This window comes from Tuber melanosporum (genome assembly GCF_000151645.1).
Source record: "Tuber melanosporum whole genome shotgun sequence assembly, scaffold_142, strain Mel28".
NCBI lineage: Eukaryota > Fungi > Ascomycota > Pezizomycetes > Pezizales > Tuberaceae > Tuber > Tuber melanosporum.
In genome coordinates, this window is record NW_003298800.1 from 95875 (window position 1) to 116545 (window position 20671).

A 20671-nucleotide genomic window follows, 5' to 3' on the forward strand; every position below is an offset into this window, starting at 1 on the left:
GTAAGACTTGTGGGTGCAGGTGCTAAGCCCATAATCCATATGCCCAGTTCCTAACTCATGTATAATTCACTCATCAATCCCCTCACTCAGCTCCATCTTATCTCCTTCCATCAAAAGGAGGGTGACACCTAACATGACCCGGGGACCAGGTCTTATAATGCGGCCGGCGGCCACTAGATTCACCCCCGTCGTTAGTGATTGCTCAACCAAAGCACGAAACAAGCGAGGAAAACATACCTCGCACCACTCAGACCAGTCAAATCCACATCATTCTTCCACCAGTCCTCTCTGAGTTCGCCAATCCTGTAAAGATGAAGGACGTACTCGCACACAATACCCTCCCAGACTCCGATAATGCGAAGACGAGTTTTAGTGGGGCCGAGGGAGCCCGCTGCGCCCTGATTAGTCACTGTCTGGCTTCTGCATGATATATGCAGCGGGGTAACTCACGCTCTAGATCCGGAACCTCCACCTTCTTGGAGCAGGTGATTCTCCTAAACTCACAATTTACGCAAATCTTGAGAGTCCAGAGGAGCATTTCACATTCCCACTTGATACTGTACCCTTCTGTGCGCCCACTTGGGATCAAGTCCAACGTGTTGCAACGGTGAAAGTGCGCCCCGCAAACCACCTTCGAGAGCACATTCAATTCCATCACGGCGTCCTCTTGAGCAGCGGTGGGTGGCGGGCGGACTCCCGGGGGGAGCCCAGAGAACGGGTCACAGGGCATTGGTGTGTAATAGGTCGAGAACCGAGGAGTGTCGCGGCTGGGCATCAGGAGATGAATGACTTCAGTTCGTGGTGAGGTCGGAGTGGGAGTGTTTGGGGGCAGGCGAGATGGGCCGGGGGCTGACGCAACGTAATAGCTCTCCGGAAGGGGGCGGGCCGGGCCGTTGGGCCCCAGCTGATAACAGGCGCTGAGAGAGGGACGGGGCGGGTCGCCGCCCATCGGGTGGAAACCGTTGTTGGGAACAGGACGGCGTGGGGGGCGAGGGGGGTCACACATCTCGAAGGGCCGGTGGTGGGGGTAATGTTATTGTAGTGGTGGGAGAGCTGTGTATGATACTTAGTATGGATGACTGTGAAGAGGAAGAATATTGGGTGGTGGCCAGGGTGGTCGGAGGTAGGTGGGTGAGAATTAAAAGAAAGGAAGTATGATAACCACACCAAATTCACAAACCTAAGAGAAATCACTTAAGGTCTACCAAATAATTACGGGAAACGACGATAAGAGGGCTTACAAATGGTCCTAAAGCCTTGGGGTGTCTGAGGGGGTAAAGCCCGCCACAAGCCTCGTGACGGAAGCGTCATATCATATCAGAGCAGGGAAACGACACTCCACTGCCCACGGGCATCGCAAGCCCAGTGCGGAAATACCAGACAAACTCGGTATCACACAACGCTTGTGCCCTGTGCAGATACAATAAACCCTCGTCCGCTTGCACACTTAAAAACGACTACTGTAGGCATAATTCGTAAGTGGAAAAAAATAAAATGGCAATCAAAACCTAGCGTCTGGGTATCAATAATGAAAGATAGAGGTTTCAGGTATCATCCCCAGTTTGAGGGTGGGGTATAAGGTGGATATATGATATAACATGATTGCGGGTTGAGTATGATATGTAACATCATGCATGGGTCGCAACAACTTGAGAGGTTTGATACTCACAACTTCTCACCCAATATTCCTCGACAAGAAGGCTGGAAATATGAAATGGGTCACAACAGGAACAATACACAATAAACAGGGCTCTTTTAACTGCTAGGCAATAGACGGCATGTATTGGGAAGAAAACAATAAAGTATTTCCAGAAAGTGAACTTATTACGATTACCGTAGCCCTGTGTTTTATTCAATGCACCGCCTCGGCCGAATAATGTGGCGGAACGCACACTAGCCACAACTCTTCAACGCCACACACACACAGGAACTCCATCGCCTGTCATATCCTAGGTCAAGGGGTTCCGCCCCAAATCAACCTCCTCGTATATAAGTCAACTCGAGCGGTGGTAACAGTGCCAAGGTTCCCGCCACTTTGAAAGAAGCTAGGCCACTTGCAATGTTGGAAGTCACCCGAGACTTCCAAATATTGCATATTCAGACTAAGGAAATGCGAAAGACGGAACCTTTTTTTTTTTCGTGATGTTGGGCCTTCAATCATAGATGGTTCTACTCTAGTCTAGTGTGCCGTCAAACTTTGCAAGTGGCATAGCATAGCGTCTAGCAAAGTGGCGGGAACCTTGGCACGGTTAGTTACTTGAATACCGTAGATCGATGCCTTAACCGCACCGCCGACTCGCCACAAACCTTACGAGTACTTGAGTACCTGATCTCGACCTCTCGAACACCCGTTCCAACCGTCCCAACCACAAACGACACCACCAACGCATCTATACCAGCATCCACCATGTCCGGTCCAGCCGCCAGCACACCCTCGCGCTTTGTCGCAAACACCGAAACTCTGGAGGACGTGCTAAAGACGCAAACCGTCGGTCTCGTGCATTTAAGCGAATTCAAGAAGCGCCGTGTGGAATTAGCCGAACAGCGAGATCGCGAAGCAGCTGAGAAATTACAACCCATTCGCAGCAGCGGAGGCGGGGGAGGCTCGAGCTCGTCTCGTGAAGGCAGTGAAGCGCCCACCGGTAGCAGTGGCGGCAAGAGGACAAATAAGCGCAGGAAGGTGGTCAAGGGGAAATTGTCGTTTGCGGGGGAGGACGATGGCGATGATGGTACGGATGACGGCGGCGACTCTTCATCCGCCGACCCAACAAGGTCTAATAGCGAGGATAACAATAAGAGTGGTGAGGAGGATGAGGTGAAGAAGCGGAAGGTCAATCCGAAATTGGGTCTGCCGGCTCCGAAGGTCTTGACGAAGAATACGCTTTTGAGGGAAGCTCAGGAGCGTGAAACCTTGAGGAGGGAGTTTTTGGCTTTACAGGAGAAAATTAAAAATGAAGAGATTAGCATTCCGTTTGTCTTTTACGATGGTAGGTGTTATGAATTCTCCAATTTTTGGCGCTAATATAATGCTAACACTCACCAGGCACCAATGTTGCGCCGCCCACCGGAGAGGGAGTGACAGTTAAGAAAGGCGAGGCTGTATGGCTATTCCTCGAACGTGCTAGGAGAATGTCTGGACGCAGGGAGTGGCTCAGAGTATCGGTCGATGATTTACTGCTGGTTCGGGGTGAAGTTATAATACCTCACGTATTTCATCCACCCCCTCTCATTTCCTTTTCTCGTAGTCGCTGACTTTCTCAATAGCACTTTGAATTCTACTACTTTATCGTCAATCGCACGATGGGGCCCAACGGACTATTGTTCGATTTCCCTTCATCTCCATCGCCCACACCCCAGACCCCCACCACTAATCCCAACAGAGATGACCCCACAATGACTAAAGTGGTGGATCGTCGCTGGTACGAACGGAATAAACACATATTCCCTGCAAGCGTATGGACAGAATTTGATCCTAATACGGATTACTCGAACATGGTACGACGGGATATGGGTGGGAATGCATTCTTTTTCGGTTGAGCCAACTTGGTGCCAGTGGCCAACTCTGGCTGGTGGCGGTTGAGGGGCGGGAGGATGTGCTATCAGAAGATCTTTCGTAAACCCATGGTATGATACCGTGCGGTATATATTATGTTTTTGTGCTCTTTTCCCTACCCTTCGCTGGTTTAGTAGCATAGACTACGGGATATGGACTAATTGTTAGACCTCGATGTAAAACTACTTATAATCAATGAAACTGGTGATTGGATGCGTCACTCCGTTGCACGTACCAGTACGCGTTGTCGTTAACCCGTCAGTGATAGGCTTTCGCGGCCCTATATATTCTCGACGGATGTGTTTTTGAATCTCCACAATAGAATCCATTTTCTTCCTCACATTTGCAACCGATCATCATTGCCATCATCCTCACAACCCCCTGCTCCCCCGACTGCGACACCACATCAGAATGGACGGCTTTATCCTCCGCTGCAATGACCTCCGATGCCGTGCTCAAACCGATGGCCGTGCCGTTGTGACTACTTGCAGGTATTCATCTTCCTGATTTTATTGAACAAACACACAATACTACTCAAGCTGCTGGATTGCAGTTGCATTTTTTGATTCAACAACTTGAGCACTTGTACTTGCACTCTGCGGTGTCAGTAAAACTTGGAAAACAGCGCTCTTGTCTCCATTGAGCTTTGCACTCGTATGGGATAAGTAGGGACGATTTTTCCGATTATTTGCTGAACTCCCGAGCATATTTACTCACTCCCCGTCGCATTGATCCCTTAATAACCCCAAAGTTGATTCGCTCTTCCTCACCTCCTCTAGTCATATTTACTGCCTCTCGTGTGCCGCTGCTCTACAGCTTACCGAGCCTCCTCCGAGCGGTCAACGAACTTGTCCAGCATGCGATACAACACTCTCCAAACCGGATGATGCAGTAATCACAGTTCTCAACCCAAGTGACGACTACAAGACTAGTGTTCTCAGTGGGCTCAGTCCGAGCATCATTATAGAAATCTGCACGCGTGGACTTGCCTTCTGGACTTATCAAGTGACCCAAGAAATGTCCGTGTTAACCTCTTTCCACTCTTAGGCGTGTGATTGACCACGGCATAGATTTTATCAAGAACACCTTGCAAAATCCTTGCGAGCGCGGGGAACCGAAATTCAAGGGGAGAATGAGAAGATCATTCGTGATGCTAATGATGAAATCTCTGCCCTGCGGAATAAAATTGCCGGAATGAGGGTTGTTGAGGATGAATTGAGAAGGAAGAATCATGAGTTGCTGCAGGGGTGGAGAGAGAAAGCAAGGAAGCTAGCACAGACACAGGTGATCCCGGCTCCCATTTGTCATTCCCACGATAAGAGACCTCGTGCTGACACTATACAGGAACTCTATGATAAACTCAAACGCCGAACCCTAATATCTCAAGTGCAGCAAGCTGCTACGGACCAGGCTGATCAAGCCCTATATATGACTTCTCACCAACCCTCCGATTCCCGGTACTTCCAAGACTCCCTAAACAAGTCTGCGGGGAACTTTTCCCAACAAATCCAGCCGAGTCTGGAACCCGAATACACCCTAACTGGTGCGAAGATCAGAAATACCCACGCCCAGGGTGGGATTGGTCCTGGAGGGAGAGCCGGTCAGTCCTTGCAACGGCCAGGGCGGAGACCCGATGATGTCGGTGGCATGTTCTTGAATGGTAGGAATTTTCCCGTTCCACTTGATTTCTCCAACACCCGTCTGAAGTATTGAGTAGATCAAACCCCTTTCTCGTCTACTCCTATCACCGGCCACGAGCACCGCCAACGTTTGGATATCCAATCTTCAGCTATACGATTCCCTGGCGCACAGAGTGAATACGGTAGGCCCCCTTTGCGGGGGCTTAACGAGAATACCCGAGGTGGGCGGATGGGAGATGGGGGCAAGAATAGAAGGCTGGAGGTAGATGAGAATGGGAGGGTTGTTCTCGACCAACATTGATAAGGAAATTTTCTTGCTCGCCATGGTGATGATTGGGCATTGATTTGACCAGCTCTATGTCATTCGTTGCTAAGCTGCCTTTTTATTTTGTGTCTCGGTTAAAAGAAAGGGATCGTATGAAAGGAAAATTTGATGCACACGATGTGCTACTTGGCTTATCTTCTACAGGGCGGAATACCAATGCCAGCCCAAACATAATTTCCAGCAAGATAGGCTGCTACCGTATATTCACGGGTCTCCTATAGCTCTCCAAGCACCCTCAAAACTACCCCTCAAAACGCCTCACAATAAGCAATACCAACTATAGTCCATCTTTCTTACAGTGTGGTATGTTATAATACTTCAAAAGTGCCCACTATAATGAACTTATGATTTCATACCTCTCTATCCGTTTAAACCCTTAACCCCCATACCCTAAAGAGCACTCCACAGAAGAATCTCAGACATAAATTAATGGCCACCGGGAGTTCCCAAGTACTCGAGTATAGATTATGAGCACTCTGCCAACAAAACAGCACAGGCCGCAAGCTTGATAATCAGATTAGGAAGTACGAGTATCATAGATGTCAAAGGTGTGGACGCATAGAAGGGGCGAAGCCCCAATGATAGGTGATTCAAGAAGCATAACCTATGACCCAGGTATGATAACGATTTTGAAGTGGGTGGGTATGATAATGGAGGACTTCCCGTAAGCCTATACCGCCCGGATAGAACAGGTATTTCCGAATAATGTAAAATAGGAGAGGGTGTGTAAAAGTAGTGAATAGAAGGGGGGGTGGACCCCCCCCTTCTATTCAGATCATCTACTCATATTCCGATGAAATAGAGTATGTGTTTAAATACAAGTGGGGAGACTAACAAAATACTGTACCACCTCTCCCAATATGGATATATTGATGCAACTCTACCTAACAAGAAATCCAGTTATTGCACTAGCGCTTTAGTTTATTCCCAATGCAGCAAGTGAGGGAGCTGGCTGCAATCCTGCTGTCTACGGGAAGTCATACCTTCTATTCAGCTCTCTATTCCAATAGACCTTGATCCCGATAGACTCACGGGAAGTCCTCCAATGCGGTGGTAGGAGTGTGCGGAATCTCACCCTGATATCGGGCATCATGCCAAGATCGGGCTTGGCAAAACGCGATGGTGGTATCATATGATACGAGAAGTGACATCACTATCAGTACTGCATTCGGAAGACTTCAGAAAACTCGAAGAAATCATGCCCATGGTCTACCCGAGTATCGCGCTGCTCATGGTCGCGTTCGGGTCCTCAGGCTGTTTCAAGGGTTTGGATCCTTCTTGCTCACATTTCGCACGATCAGCTATGATACGACAAACGCTACTGTCCGGTACTCGAGTAAAGTAAATTCCAGTGGAGCGGGAGCGCAAAGTGCCCCTCTTGCCGGTCAAGGAAGGTAACTGAGAATGTGGAAATGAAGAGAGGTAAAGACTTGTGAGACAGAGAGGCTGTTGGGAGATAAAGATAGTGGCTTCTTAGGAATGCAATTGACTTCGTTCTTGTTTATTTCTCCAGTGCCTGAGACCGCCATACTTATACCCATCAGAGGTTTCTATATACAGTGTTCCAAGTCCCGATTTGCCATACTCAACATGCTTCCGTCACATTGAAGTACCTAACTATATTTCAACAGCCCCAACGCACGGACCCCCGAGTGACACTCGATGAATTCTGCTCATGGAAGTCACCCGGGCATATTCTTGTCACGCCGGTCCGATTCCCGAGGCCTCCATCAGAGCTTCCTACCCCGTTCCGGGTTTAACTTTATCGGAACTGGCGCCCAAAACTTCAGAATAACTACATTGGGTGCCCTAGGCTCCCCTTCATATATGATAACTTCGCCGGTCCCACCAACCTCGCCGGAATACACCCACCATCCAACCAACATCGCCAAAAAAAAAAAAAAAAAAAAACATTTGATAATGACCCCAAGCAGCCTCATATCTCTCTGAGAACTCAACATCCCACACGCCACCTCCGCGCCATTCATCCGTTTGCTCTCGGAGAACCGGCTCCCGCACGAGAACTTCAACAGATGGCTACACAACGACTTTCTCTACGTCCGCTGCGACACCTTCTTCCTGGCCCGTCTAATTACCTCGACCCCTGACTCGCTCGCGCTCAAACGCGCACACCTAATCCCGGCCTACGGAGTCCTGAGGCGCGAGTTAGAAGTGTTCCGCCAAAAGGCCTTCGCCCGGACCGTCACGCTTCCGGAAATCTCACGCGCAGATTCGGACCACGTCTCCGAGTCCGGCAAGACTGCTTCGGGGATACTAAGCGAGTTGGTGGGCCACACGGCGAATGGGTGCGCAAGGTACATGAAGTTCATGACAGAGATGTTACTGGATGAGAAGAAGGTGCACTGGAGCACACTCCTGGTGGTGGTCTGGGTGTTGGAGAGGGTGTATTTGGATGTTATGGTGCATGTCCGAGATAGTCCCGCATTCGACCTGGGCGCGGACCAGGTTTTGAAGGAATTTGTTCGGTGGTGGGCTAATGATGTTTTCGCCGCTTATGTGGACGCACTTGGGTGGGCGGTCATCGGGGTGAGGGAGGACGTGGAAAGGAGTGGGTTCCGTGAGGAGGAGGCGAGATGGGCGGCGAGGGAGGTTGTCGTGCGGGAGAGGGGCTTTTGGGATATCGGTACGGAGGGGCTGGAATATTTGGGGGGGGGAAGCAGCATACATGTAGAGGATTATGTGCTGTACTGTACAGTACTAGTGCCTTCGAAACTCATACTAGTATAATATACCGGTATCGGTTCGTAACGTGCGGACATCACACGCATACGTAGGAATGTGCAATTTGTGCTTTAAACAGCCCCCGAAATGTGTACAGTATGACACTGTACTTTACTATACCTTTGCACATCATCTCGCGACGCATTACATCATACCCCGACTATCCCCAAAACCATTGCCGGGTGTCAAACATCTCCCCCAACATCCATGACCCGACTAACCCGGTTGACCCTTTGCACACCCAGAAACCAAACCCTCAACCATATCTACCGAACGAGAATACGAATAAATAAACCTCCATAGTTGAAGCCCAGTCCATGAGGATCAGATAACCCCCAGTCTCCTCATCAATCTCTCTCCGACTGGAGCATGAATAGTCGAGCACCATTGCCCGTTTTTGGAGTTCCTACCGTAACCCTAACCCTACTTTCCATCCAATCATACCCGGCATGTTATGTATAATACCGCCCCCGGTAATCTACTGGCACAAGTATGCAAGCAGCCACAGCGCGGATCGCGACAAAAGCGGGTGGTACACTCACTAGACGCCGGCAACCGGTAGCCATGTACGTACAAGTATGGATATCCGAAGCCTTCGCGGGGCCCGACCCAGCAAAGTGTGGTGGCACCTGAACCGGCTCAGTACCAGTACTGTACTCGTACAGTAGGATACAATAGTAGTTTTTGGTTGTCGGTCGATGCTGTTTAATAATTGGTCCCCCCCCCGTGCAGTACAAGTACAAGTACAATATTGGTGGGGCACACTATTTCTCCCATAGTTATCGCTATGTTTTCGGGTTGGGTTCACCTAGTGTTTTGTTTTGTTTTGTTTTCGTTTTTATTTTATTTTTCTTATTCCCTGCCCGTGTAATTACTCGTAATGGAGGCTCTTGTTTCCCCTTTCCTCCCGGTCGTTTGGTATCGTGCAAACTCGTGGATTTGCGCGGTGTTGGTGCGGTATTGTAGGGAAAATCGGTGATGAACCCGGCACCCCCAGCGACCCCGATATGATAGACCAAGGTCGCACAGAACGCACAGCCTAATATTGGAAAGACGAGTGCGTTCTCATGACCCCTACAATACTTGTTATCGTAACGTGGACCAACCACCCACAACCCTGTCACCGAACCCTGATTGGCACCCGGGGCTTGGGTTGCCCCCCCCTCCTTCCCTGCTTCTATCATTTCTATGAAATAATTCCTGTCAATAGGAATGCACTCCATTGGGTAAAAAATTGCTTTCGGGTTAGAGGGATTTATTGAAGGGGCAAAACGGGGGGAGGGGTTTTTTTTGGGGGGGGGGGAACTTGAAATATCTGAACAACCGGTGCAGTAACTCTGGAGTAGATTTACGGAAGATGAGTGGAAGGCCTAAAAAACAAAGAAAGAAAAATCTGCAATTGACGTTGAGATGAGGTTTGGATAAGGAGAGTTTTCTCATTGACTGCTGAGTCAGTGCTGAGATGGTTGGGGATTTGTGCCCCCGTCGGATGACTTAAGGCGGCGCTCTCTTAATAATACAAGTAGCTAAAATTAGCCATAGTGTTGGTCTGAAGTTTGACGTCCGCATATTTTTAGAGACAGCCTCCGGTCCAAAAAATGGGGAAATCTAAAATTCAACTGTCTGTGGAAAGTCTGTGCAAAGTCTGTGCTGAACCAGGCCTTGATTGGTTGTTAGAATGTCAGTAGTACTTAAAGAAGGAAGACAAGAAAGAGTTCCAGTGTTGGTAATCAGGTAACAACTGCTGCAATGAGTGACCTTAGCTATAAGCAACAATTGTAATGATCCCTCCTGGGATAGTTAGTTCTTGGCAATGGGGAACGATACTTCTCTTCTTCTTCTGTTTCTTTCCTTAGTCTTATGATAGCACTAGGTTTCTGCCTACGTTACCGATAGTACAAGACCTCTGTCTTCTATCGGGAAAGCCTATCGTAAGCTTTCTCTAACTCTTCTTCATGAAGAGTTTTCCTTGGTGTAATGATAACGTTGCAATAAAGATAAAGATCGTAAAGGTGTTTTATATTGGTTAAAGTAATAAGTAGAAAAAGTACTTAGAACAAAGCATGAAAAACCTATCATCCTCAGCCGTATCAGTCTCCTTATATAGTGTTCTTCCCGCCCATAGTAATGTGATCCAAAGTGGTCACATGTGTGAAACCAAATCATAACAAACTAGTCATGTGACCAAAATGGTCACATGCTTAAAACCCATGACCTCATAATGAGGTCAGGTGCAAAAACTCATAAACTAATCATAACACAATAAACAAATCATATGAGTTGAATAAGTCATATGCGCAAAACCCATGACCACATAATGAGGTCATGTGCTAAACATAAATCATATGCGCAAGGCATACCTGCAAGGCACACTGACAAGGTATACTCGCCAGGCGCACGTCCCATGACTCATATTTGAGCCATGTGCGAAAACATCACAAATCTCACACATAATAAATCATATGACTCGAATAAGTCATATGTATGAAACAATAACATACGTGTGACTCATAACCATATGTCACGTGAAAACCTTTTCCTCGCCAAGTCACATTCGTGATATTAGCTCCTCTCTCTCTAAGCCTGAGTCCCATCAGGCTCTTTCCCCAAGCTTCAATAGTTCCCATCCTGCTGACCGCATGGACCTCCGAAGCCTATTGAACTTGTCATCTACTTCCCTCCATCTTACCCTTACTGGTTCCAAGGTGAGGTTCGCCATCTCGATCATGTGCCTCTGAACATCGTTCAGCTGTCATAGCTCCGCAATCGTTTTGTCATTTGCCAAAATTGTGGCTTTAGCCTGACCAAGTTATTCTCGAAGTCCGTGGATTTGCCTGTGTAGGCTCCTACCATCTAGTTCCATTTCTGTCATTGAGTTTTAGCCTCCCCCCTTCCTGGGCCTCATCCTCGAGGACCTAGCTCTCTGCCATACCATGATATTTTTTTGTTCCAACTCTTTCTTTGTCCCATCCTTCAGTGGATAGTATCCCGCAGAGATTTTCTTCATTCAGTGCAACTTTCACGTGTTGTTGAAGCACTATTTCCCGTGCTTTAGGGCATGGTCCGGGCACGGACCGAACCTTTTATATTCCCTCGGGAACTATCCCGAGCCTTCCTTATCCACGTAGTGTGTGGGACATCCATCATTGTAGGATACTGTCCATGACATGGCATTATGCTGTGCTTGTTTTTCCATTTCCCTGAGTTCTTCATCGGTTGGACCCATGAATAGGTATTCGGGGCTGGTCAGTGTGGTTTGGCGTGGGCTATCGCCCCAGCCCTCGTGTTGTTGCAATGGTGTGGGGGCCTTTCCCTCGCCTTTGTCTTGGTTGCACGTGATCATTACCTGGGCCGGGCTTGCCTGGGTATCACTGGTAGAAGATTGAGATGGCATCTTGTGCATGTTCGAAGTTGTGTGTGAAGTACCAAGTTTTATCATGTTCAGGTGAATATCCCATCCACTTGGCTCAGTATTGGAGGTGACTATGGCAGAAGCAAGAATCGACTATTTCATTGAGCTTGTATTCTGGTTCTCCGTCGAGTTCGATCGGAGGAGGAGGAATAATTGGTTGTGAGAGAAACTTGTTGTAGTTGTGTAATTCGAGGAGTAAGATGTGGAATATGTTGTGTATTCACATTGAGGGTGGAAGGTCGAGTTTATAAGCTTGGCTGCCCACCTTTTCCAGTATTCTGAATGGTCCGATTTTCTTGTAGTCTAATTTTTTTGATAGTTGTGTTGTATGGATATTGCGTGGTATTAGCCATACCATATCTCCCGGTTGTATGTTCAGATCCGGTCTTCGGTGCTTATCGTACTATTCTTTTTGCCTTTGTTGTGCTTGACCCATTTTGTATTGTAATATCTGGCGTAGATTTCCCATATCTGTTTTGTCCAGTATTATACCCTTAATCGTATGATATGTGGTCTGACTTTGTGGATGTTGTCCGTAATTTGCGAAGAAGGGTGTCGTGCCAATCGTTTCTTGCTTTCTATTGTTGTATGCGAATTCTGCCATTGATAGCAGTGTGTACTAATTACATTGTTGGTAATTGATGTAGGCCCGTAAATATTGTTCAAGTATCGCGTTTACCCGTTCTGTTTGTCCATCCATTTGCGGGTGAAATACTATGCTCAGCCTGTTTTGTATCCCTATTGCTCTGGTTACTGTCTTCCATATTCCTGATGTGAATAGTGTTCCTCTGTGGGTAATGATATTCTTTGGGAGGCCGTGAAGTCAGAAGACTTCTTGGAAGAATGTTTGTATAAAATCTCTCGTGTCGATATCTTTTCTGACAGGAATGAAATGACTCATTTTGGTCAGACGATCCACCACAACCAACATGCTATCGCAATTTTCCGATGCCCGTAGGTCTGTAATAAAATGCATAGTAATTGTTTCCCATGGTCATTTGGGAACTTCGTTTGATTTCAGTAATCCATATGGTGCGTGTTTAGCTACTTTCGTCCTTTGGCATATCTTACAGTTTTTGACATATCGTTTGACATCTTCGTGCAGTCCTGGCCAATAGAATTACCTCATGATGAATTTCGTGGTTTTAGCCGTTCCTCCATGTCCTGCTATTCGGATATCGTGGTGTTGTCGTATGATGTCTGTCCTTATCTCTTCTTTTTCCAAAATCCCTTGTTTTCTGTCGTACTACATGTTTCCATCCTCCCATTAGCATAAACCCAGAGCAATTCCTTTCATCTTCTTTTTTCCTTCTTTCAATGCTTCTCTTATTGCCTAAATTGGTTTGTTTCTTGTGTTTACCTTTTCAATTTCCCTTTCTTCCATTGATGTGAATTGGATAAGCTCCATTGCCTCAAAGTAGGTTTTTGGTAATAGTATTCGTATTTTTTGTTTGATTCTTTTGTCTTCTTTTATTTGTAGTTTGTCACTTGCAATCCTTGTGAGAGCATCTGGCTTTCTGCTCTCTTTGCCTGGTCAGTATTCGATTTTGAAGTTGTATTTGCTGAGGTGTTCTATCCACCTTATATGGTGGCCCTTTAGTTCTTTCGTAGTCATGAACGGGACCAGATTTTGATGGTTGGTTAGAACTCGGACTGGATAGTCGTTGTTCAGAACGTATCTCTTCCATTCCTTTAATGCTTGAACTATCACTAATAGTTCTTTGTTCGTAACGTCGTAGTTGCACTCTGCGGGGGTCTTTGTCTTGGATCGGTAAGAAACTGGCCTCCACTTTCCGTCTTCACATTGTTGCGATTGAATGCCTAAGCATACATATTTTGAGGCATCCGTTTTGATCATTGTTTTTTGGTTTAGGTCGAAATGAACCAATATTGGTACCAATGTTAGACGCGTTTGTATTGCATCATATGCTTTCTGTTCCATTTCTCCCCATTCCCATTTTTTGTCTTTCTTTGTTTGGTTATAGAGTGGTTTTGCAAGCCTAGTAAATCCCTCTATGAACTTTCGATAAAAGTTGCAGAATCCCATAATGCATTGAACATCTGTTTTGTTGTTTGGTTTGGCCCAATTCCATATTGTTGCTGTTCTGACTGGGTCGACCTTGACCCCACTTTGGTTGATGATATATCCGAGCTATTCTGTTTCTTCTTTATGGAATTCGCATTTTGTTGGTTTGATCTTCATTACTGATCCTTGTATTGCGGCTATGATATTGCTGATATCCTTTTGGTGTTGTCACATGTTTTCCGCGTAGATGAGTACGTCATCCAAGTATACGATGCAACATATGCTGAGGTACTTATTGAGTACTTTGTTGATCCATCTTTGGAATGAAGCCGATACATTGGTTAGCCTGAAAGGCATAACCAAGTATTCGAACATTCCGTATCTTGAGGCGAATGTAGTCTTCCATTCATCTTCTGCCTTGATGTGTATATTGTGGTATATGTCCTTGATGTTGAGTTTGGTGAAGTATTTTGCTGACTGTAGTTTATCCAGTGCATCTCCAATTAAGGGTAGTGGATATCGATCTTTCTTGGTAACCAAATTGAGGACTCTGTAGTCCACACATAGTCTCATTTTACCACCTTTCTTTTTAATGAATAGTATGAGAGATCCTCCTGATGAGAAGGAGTCCATGATCCATCCTCGCTTTAGGTTTTGCTCGATATACTTCCTAAGTTCCTCGAGCTCCGCTTCTCCTAGGGGGTATAACTTCTTGTAGGGAATCTGTTTTGTTTTTCCTGTTTTCTCGTCTTTGTCCAGGTGAATTTTGTGATCGATTCCTGGTCTTCGAGATGGCAGCTCCATAGCTTCCTCTTCTTGGAATAGGTTCGTAAATTGATGATATTCCTTTGAAATCAATTCTTTCCATTTCTTTTTGCTTTGGTATTTCTTGTCTTGGATTGCTAGTTCTGTGCTGATGTTGATTTTCGCTAGGACCGCTTTATCGTCTTCATATGTCTATTTGAGAATTCCTGTTGATTCTCCTCTTCGATAGTACTGTCCAAAGACTTGTACTGTGATCTCTTTGATCTCAATTCTTTTTGCTGTATTGGGCTAGTTTTGGTCCGTACTTCCAAATCCCTTATCTCCTCATGTGGTTTCTTCCAGTTGATCTACTTTGCGCAGATGCTCTTTGTTGATTTTTTTGAGGATCAACTGTGCGATTCGATGGCCTTTTTGGACTTCATAGTCCTCTTGAGCCAAGCTGGCCAGGACCACTTTGATTTCACCCGAATAGTTGATGTCGATCCCCACTGCCATAGTCATGAGTCGATGTTTAACTGCTAGACCACTGCGTGGTGCTATGCGTCCATTGGCACCTTCTGGTAGTCCAATGGCTATTCCGGTCACTATTGCTACCTGCCCATTGGCAGGTATCTTGATTCCTTCGTTGGCATATAGGTCGTGTCCTGCTGCCCCTTTGGAACCCTTAGTAGGCACCTTTGCCTCTTAGTCCAGTTGTTGTATCTGGACTCTATAATCATGCTGCATCGTGGTGAAATTTGAATGCAAGGTTTCTGTTTCCGCTTCTCATACCGGTGTCGAGTAGACCACAGGCGAACTGTTGAGATATTGTGTCGCACATAGTTCCCTTGTAAAAGTCATCTTATTCTCATTCCAATCGGTTGTTAGATTATGTTTTCGCAACCATGGCATCCCAAGGACTATCTCATGGTTCTTGAGATCTGCTACCTAAAAGGTTGCCATTTCACTATGGCTGTCAATGTCCATAGATACTGTCGCTGTATGGGTTATAGGACAGATTGCACTTGGCTTTCCATCCACCAGGCAGACTTGTCTTGCTTTCTTTGCTTCTTTGGTGTGGAGGCTGTATTTGTCGCAGATTCCCTTGTCGATGAAATCTTCAGTAGCCGCAGAGTCGAGCATTGTATATATTTTGGTTTCTTCATTTTTTTCGTTTTTATATCTTCGTCTTGATCATCACATGATCTCTGTCTTCTTCTCCTCTTTGCGTATGTAGTGCCGGGTAGTAGTTTTGTAATCGGTACAGGTACTTGGTTATTGATTTCCTTTTATGGTTTGTTTTAAGTATCGTTTGATACTTGGTTTTGTTTTATGTTTTGTTTTAAGTATCGCTTTGATACTTGGTTTGTTTTAAGTATCGTTTGATACTTGGTTTTGTTTTATGTTTTGTTTTAAGTATCGCTTTGATACTTTGTTTGTTTTAAGTATCGTTTGATACTGGGTTTTGCTTTATATTTTATTTTAAGTATCGCTGTGATACTTGGTTTGTTTTAAGTATCGTTTGATACTTGGTTTTGTTTTATGTTTTGTTTTAAGTATCGCTTTGATACTTGGTTTGTTTTAAGTATCGTTTGATATTTGGTTTTGTTTTAGGTTTTGTTTTAAGTATCGCTTTGATACTTGGTTTGTTTTAAGTATCGTTTGATACTTAATTAGTTTTACCAAAGTGTCTTGATTGATACCTTTGATTAGTTTCGTTCATGCTAGACATGAACAGATTTGTATATTTAAAGACCGCCTGTTTCTACGATAGAAAAGGCAGACTTCGATTGACAGTATTTCAATATACTTGGTTGAACGGTTACTTCTCTATTCCTGAGTACACCCTTAAAGCCTTCTTTAGTTCTCAGCTCTCACCTCCTCTCCAGAAGAGCAGGCCATCTGCCAAGTATCATATCTATTACCAATAACGTGAATAGTACCTTGCGAATACGTTACATTTTTTTAACCTCAGCAAGTGGTTAAGAACCTGTCCTCGGATTTAGGCCTGATGAACCTATCGATATCCACCTCAGAACGCTAGCGGAGAGAAGCAGCAGAATCACGGCACATTCCACTTCGTCTCAAATCCAAGATAGAGTCTTTGACGACCAGGAGTGGGAAGCAAATCCCACCACAAGACCTTACAAGAAAGAAACAACCCCGGCGCTCTGCTAAGCAGCCAGGCAAACCTGCAAACACGGAAGACACACAACCTCCAGGAGAATTCCCTTCTACCCCAGCAAAGAAGCCTTCCTTTGAACCACCAAGTGACCCCGAATCCAGATGCGAATCAGACATGGTGAGCACAGGAGGAGGGCTCTCTGGATGAGGAAAATCTCTAGCTAGACCTGAAGCAGAGGAAGTACCAGCAGCATTTGAACCTTCTAAATTTAAACTCCACCTCCCAACGAAGTTTACTGGAGAAGGTAAAGACCTCAAGCCTGAAGCCTTTGACTGATAGGCGACGAAACTCACACACTATCTTCTCCTGCAAGGGAAAGATGTGGAAGACCCTACAACCGGACTATACATTGGATCCTTCTGTGAAGGAACGGCAACCGATGCATACTACCAATGCTATAAGGATTACAGTAGAAACGTGAGATTAAGAGGATCTACAGTCCTCGATTATCTGAAAGGACGATTCTAATCCTCTATTACAAACGACCTCCTATGCAACAAATTCAACCAGCTCCAGCAAGTTAATGGAACATATGTCAAAAGGATTACCGATGTAGCTATGGACCTACTGATGTATAAGGACCAAATGAAGAAAGGAAGCATTTCCAACTACATCCTTAAGCGGCGATTCTATGATACTATGGATCCTACCCTCGGACGAGAGGTTGAACCACTTGAGGAAGATGACAACGATATTGCAGTTATAATTGCAAGAGCAGAACAGAAGGACGCCCTTCTCCATGAGACTAAGGCATACAAAACACAGACATCCCCTAGTAGGAATAGCCAACCATGACACAAGCCCTCCAACAACTCTGAAGACGATAATCGCCTGGTTTTCAAGAAGAAATCCAAATCCTCCAACGAATCGAGACGGCAGAAAGGAGAATGCTTTGAATGCGGAAAAACAGGACACATGGCAAAGAACTGCCCTACGAAGAAAGGGAAAGGAAAGGCAATTAAACAAGAACCATCGGCCAACAATATAGAGAGCAATAGTGACAATGCTCAATCCAGCGAATATGAGGAAATCCATATCGGATATATCGATGTGGAGTGCAACGGTGTCCTTCCTCCAGCTATGTTTAAAGCACGCACCACCCTGAAAGGTACTATTCTGATAAATGGCAAAAAGGCACGAGTCCTATTCGACACTGGCACAATCGGAAGAGACATGATTAGCAACGCCTTTGTCTCTGTCCATGGACTCCCAACTCGGGATCATAACCTGCCCATACCAGTAAATATAGCAGTAAAAGGGTCACGATCAACAAGCCATAAAACCTGCAGCGCAACTATCCGTCTTGGTTCTGCCATCCTACCCCCCCAGGAGATGCTAGTTGGAAACCTAGCCTAATATGATGCCCTCATAGGAATGCCATTTCTGAACCACCACAAAGCTATAATCAGGTGTGGGGAATCAACCATCGATTTCCCAAATCAGATGGTCAGAGTCTCATACAAGCCGACAAGCGGAGAGTACCAAGCCGCAGTCTGTGAAGCGACTGCCTAACGCCTATTGGATGAATACTCTGATGTTTTCCCTGATCAGATTCCCAAAGAACTACCCCCTATAAAAGAAGTGAACCATCATATTTGCCTCTGAGACCCCGCTAATCTTAAGAACCAACCCACCTACTCTATACCTGACGCATACAAAAGCCCACTATGTGACTGGATAAACCAACAACAAAGAAGAGGAGTCATTTACAGAGCAGAAGCTCCAGGTGCCGCTCCTATGTTTGTCCAAACCAAAGCAGATGGCAAAAGAATCCGCCCCTTGGTTGACCTCAAACTATGAAATGAAAACAAAGTTATGGACAGCTCCACTATTCCAAATCAAACCCAAATCCTGAATGCAGTTGGACGGCTAGATTCCGAAGCAAGATTGACCTAAGCGATACCTATTTCCAGGCAAGGTTAGATCCAGAAAGCGAGTGCTACAACAGTTTCAAAACACCCTTCGGAAGTTTCATTAGCCGAGTTATGTTACAAGGTGATATGAATGCGCCCGCCACATTTATGCGAATTATGGAAAACCTCCTAAGAGAATACCTCCACCATTTTGTCTGGGTCGACATTGATGATATCCTCATTTTCTCGAACACCGAGATAGAACATACCTGCCATATAGGTTTGGTTTGAACCAAACTAAGGGAAGCCAAATTCTACACTGGCAGAAACAAATCAATCCTGTTTGCCGATAAACTCGATATCCTAGGACATTTTATAGACGATGAAGGAATACATGCGACCCCTGGAAAAATATCCTGTTTAACAGAATGGACAACACCTGGGAATCAAAAGGAACTCATGCGATTCCTAGAACTAGTCAACTGTATCTCCCAGTTCCTACCACATCATGCCACTGTGACAACACCACTCATGAACCTCACCAGCAATGCAGAATTTGTTTAGACCCACACTCATGACCAAGCCTTTACCAACATCAAGGAATTGATTAAAAACGCCAATATTATACGACCTATTGACTACAGTAAATCAGAACCCATATGGCTGATTACTAATGCATCGGATGTTTGAGTTGGAGCATGGGTTGGACAAGAACCCTCCCATGAAACGGCAAGACCAGCGGCATTACTCAGCAGGAAGTTCACTAATTCATAGATGAACTATGGAACAACAGAAAAGGAAGCCCTTGCTGTGATTGATGCTCTCACCGCTTTCAACCACATCCTGATGGGCAATACCTTCACCCTTGTTACCGACCACCAACCTCTGACTAATCTCAAAACAGAAAGAGTACCTGGAAGAAGAAGAACAAGATGGATAGGCGAGATCAGCAAATATGATGCAAAAATCATCTATACCACAGGAAGAACGAACTATTTAGCTGATGCTCTCTCCTGCCTATATGAAAACCAAGAGCTCACAGACCCCCTCTTGTTCATGACCACACCAGACAAAGCGAAGACAGCCCTGACAACACCTCCTATGAACAAGAACTATCGATGGCTACTGCCAACTCTGCCGCTCTCTCTAATCCTTTCTCTTACACCATGTACAGAGCTGCCGGAACTGAATGAGGAAAGGACATTGATGATGAGTGGAAAGACAATTGCACCCTCCGCAGCACACCTCCTCATGAGCTTGAAGAAAGCAGACTCCACTGGTCCCACTGCTACCACGATACCTGCCCCTTTCACCAGACTGAAATCAAATTCGGCAACAGATACCAGCGACCATATTATATGTCTGCTGATGATTCTAAAAACACCAGCTTCGACAATGCAGAAGGAGCAGAAGAGATGATCGATGAAAATTGATCGACCCAACCTCCCCACACCTTTAATCCTGTTCCAACACTGGACCAAGGCCTTGAAGAGCTCGAACAAGCAGTAGCCTATGTGGATGCAATAGCTTACTTACACCCACCGCACTCAGTCCCGCCATTCTCTCCTCCCATAATCGATTCCCGACCACTATACGGTGGACCCTTACGAGTATACAACAATGAAACCATCGTTTCTGTTATGCCCCCCATGATTCCGGAACATCGTCAACAACTCTATGAAACCTTTGAAGAAGAAGAGGAAAACCCTATCGAACTGACAAGAGGATCCCGGATTGAAGATGAACGGGATGTTAGATCAACCACAGAAGAACTAACCTCCTCTTTTCGAAGTCAATTGATAGCAGGATATCGCCATGATCCAATCTATTTCAAAGCTATGGATAGCTCCAGACATGGAGACCTCGCGCCCTACAACATATTCAATGGAATGGTCTATACCAGTACCTATTATGGTGAACATTGCCTATACATCCCGAAAGGCCATATGTTCAATGGAATGACCATTAGAGAATATGTTATCACCAAAGTCCACAACAAAGGACATCACAGTGCGGACCACAACCTCTAATATGCCTCAGAATATGTTTACTGGCCTGAAATGCGAAAGGACCTCTGCGATTATGTTAAACAATGTGAACTCTGCCAGGCAAACAAGGAGCGAACACAACTACCTGAAGGAAAAGCGCAAACCCTCCAATTACCATGTGAAATATTCGAATCCTATGCTAT

General features: G+C 45.7%; 2 protein-coding genes; both read left to right on the top strand.

The window, feature by feature from the left end:
• Positions 1–2363: 2363 nt before the first annotated feature.
• GSTUM_00002690001 (uncharacterized protein) lies at positions 2364–3765 on the top strand. XM_002836390.2 has 3 exons: positions 2364–2987; positions 3044–3207; positions 3265–3765. The coding sequence occupies exons 1-3, from the start codon at positions 2408–2410 to the stop codon at positions 3535–3537; spliced, it is 1017 nt and encodes a 338-aa protein (XP_002836436.1). The 5' UTR covers positions 2364–2407; the 3' UTR covers positions 3538–3765.
• Positions 3766–3964: 199 nt separating this feature from the next.
• GSTUM_00002691001 (uncharacterized protein) lies at positions 3965–5652 on the top strand (the record flags this gene model as incomplete). XM_002836391.2 has 5 exons in its annotated part: positions 3965–4044; positions 4390–4578; positions 4624–4837; positions 4898–5213; positions 5271–5652. 5 exons carry the CDS (start codon positions 3965–3967, stop codon positions 5492–5494), a joined length of 1023 nt encoding a protein of 340 aa, XP_002836437.1. The 3' UTR covers positions 5495–5652.
• Between the last annotated feature and the right edge of the window lie 15019 nt (positions 5653–20671).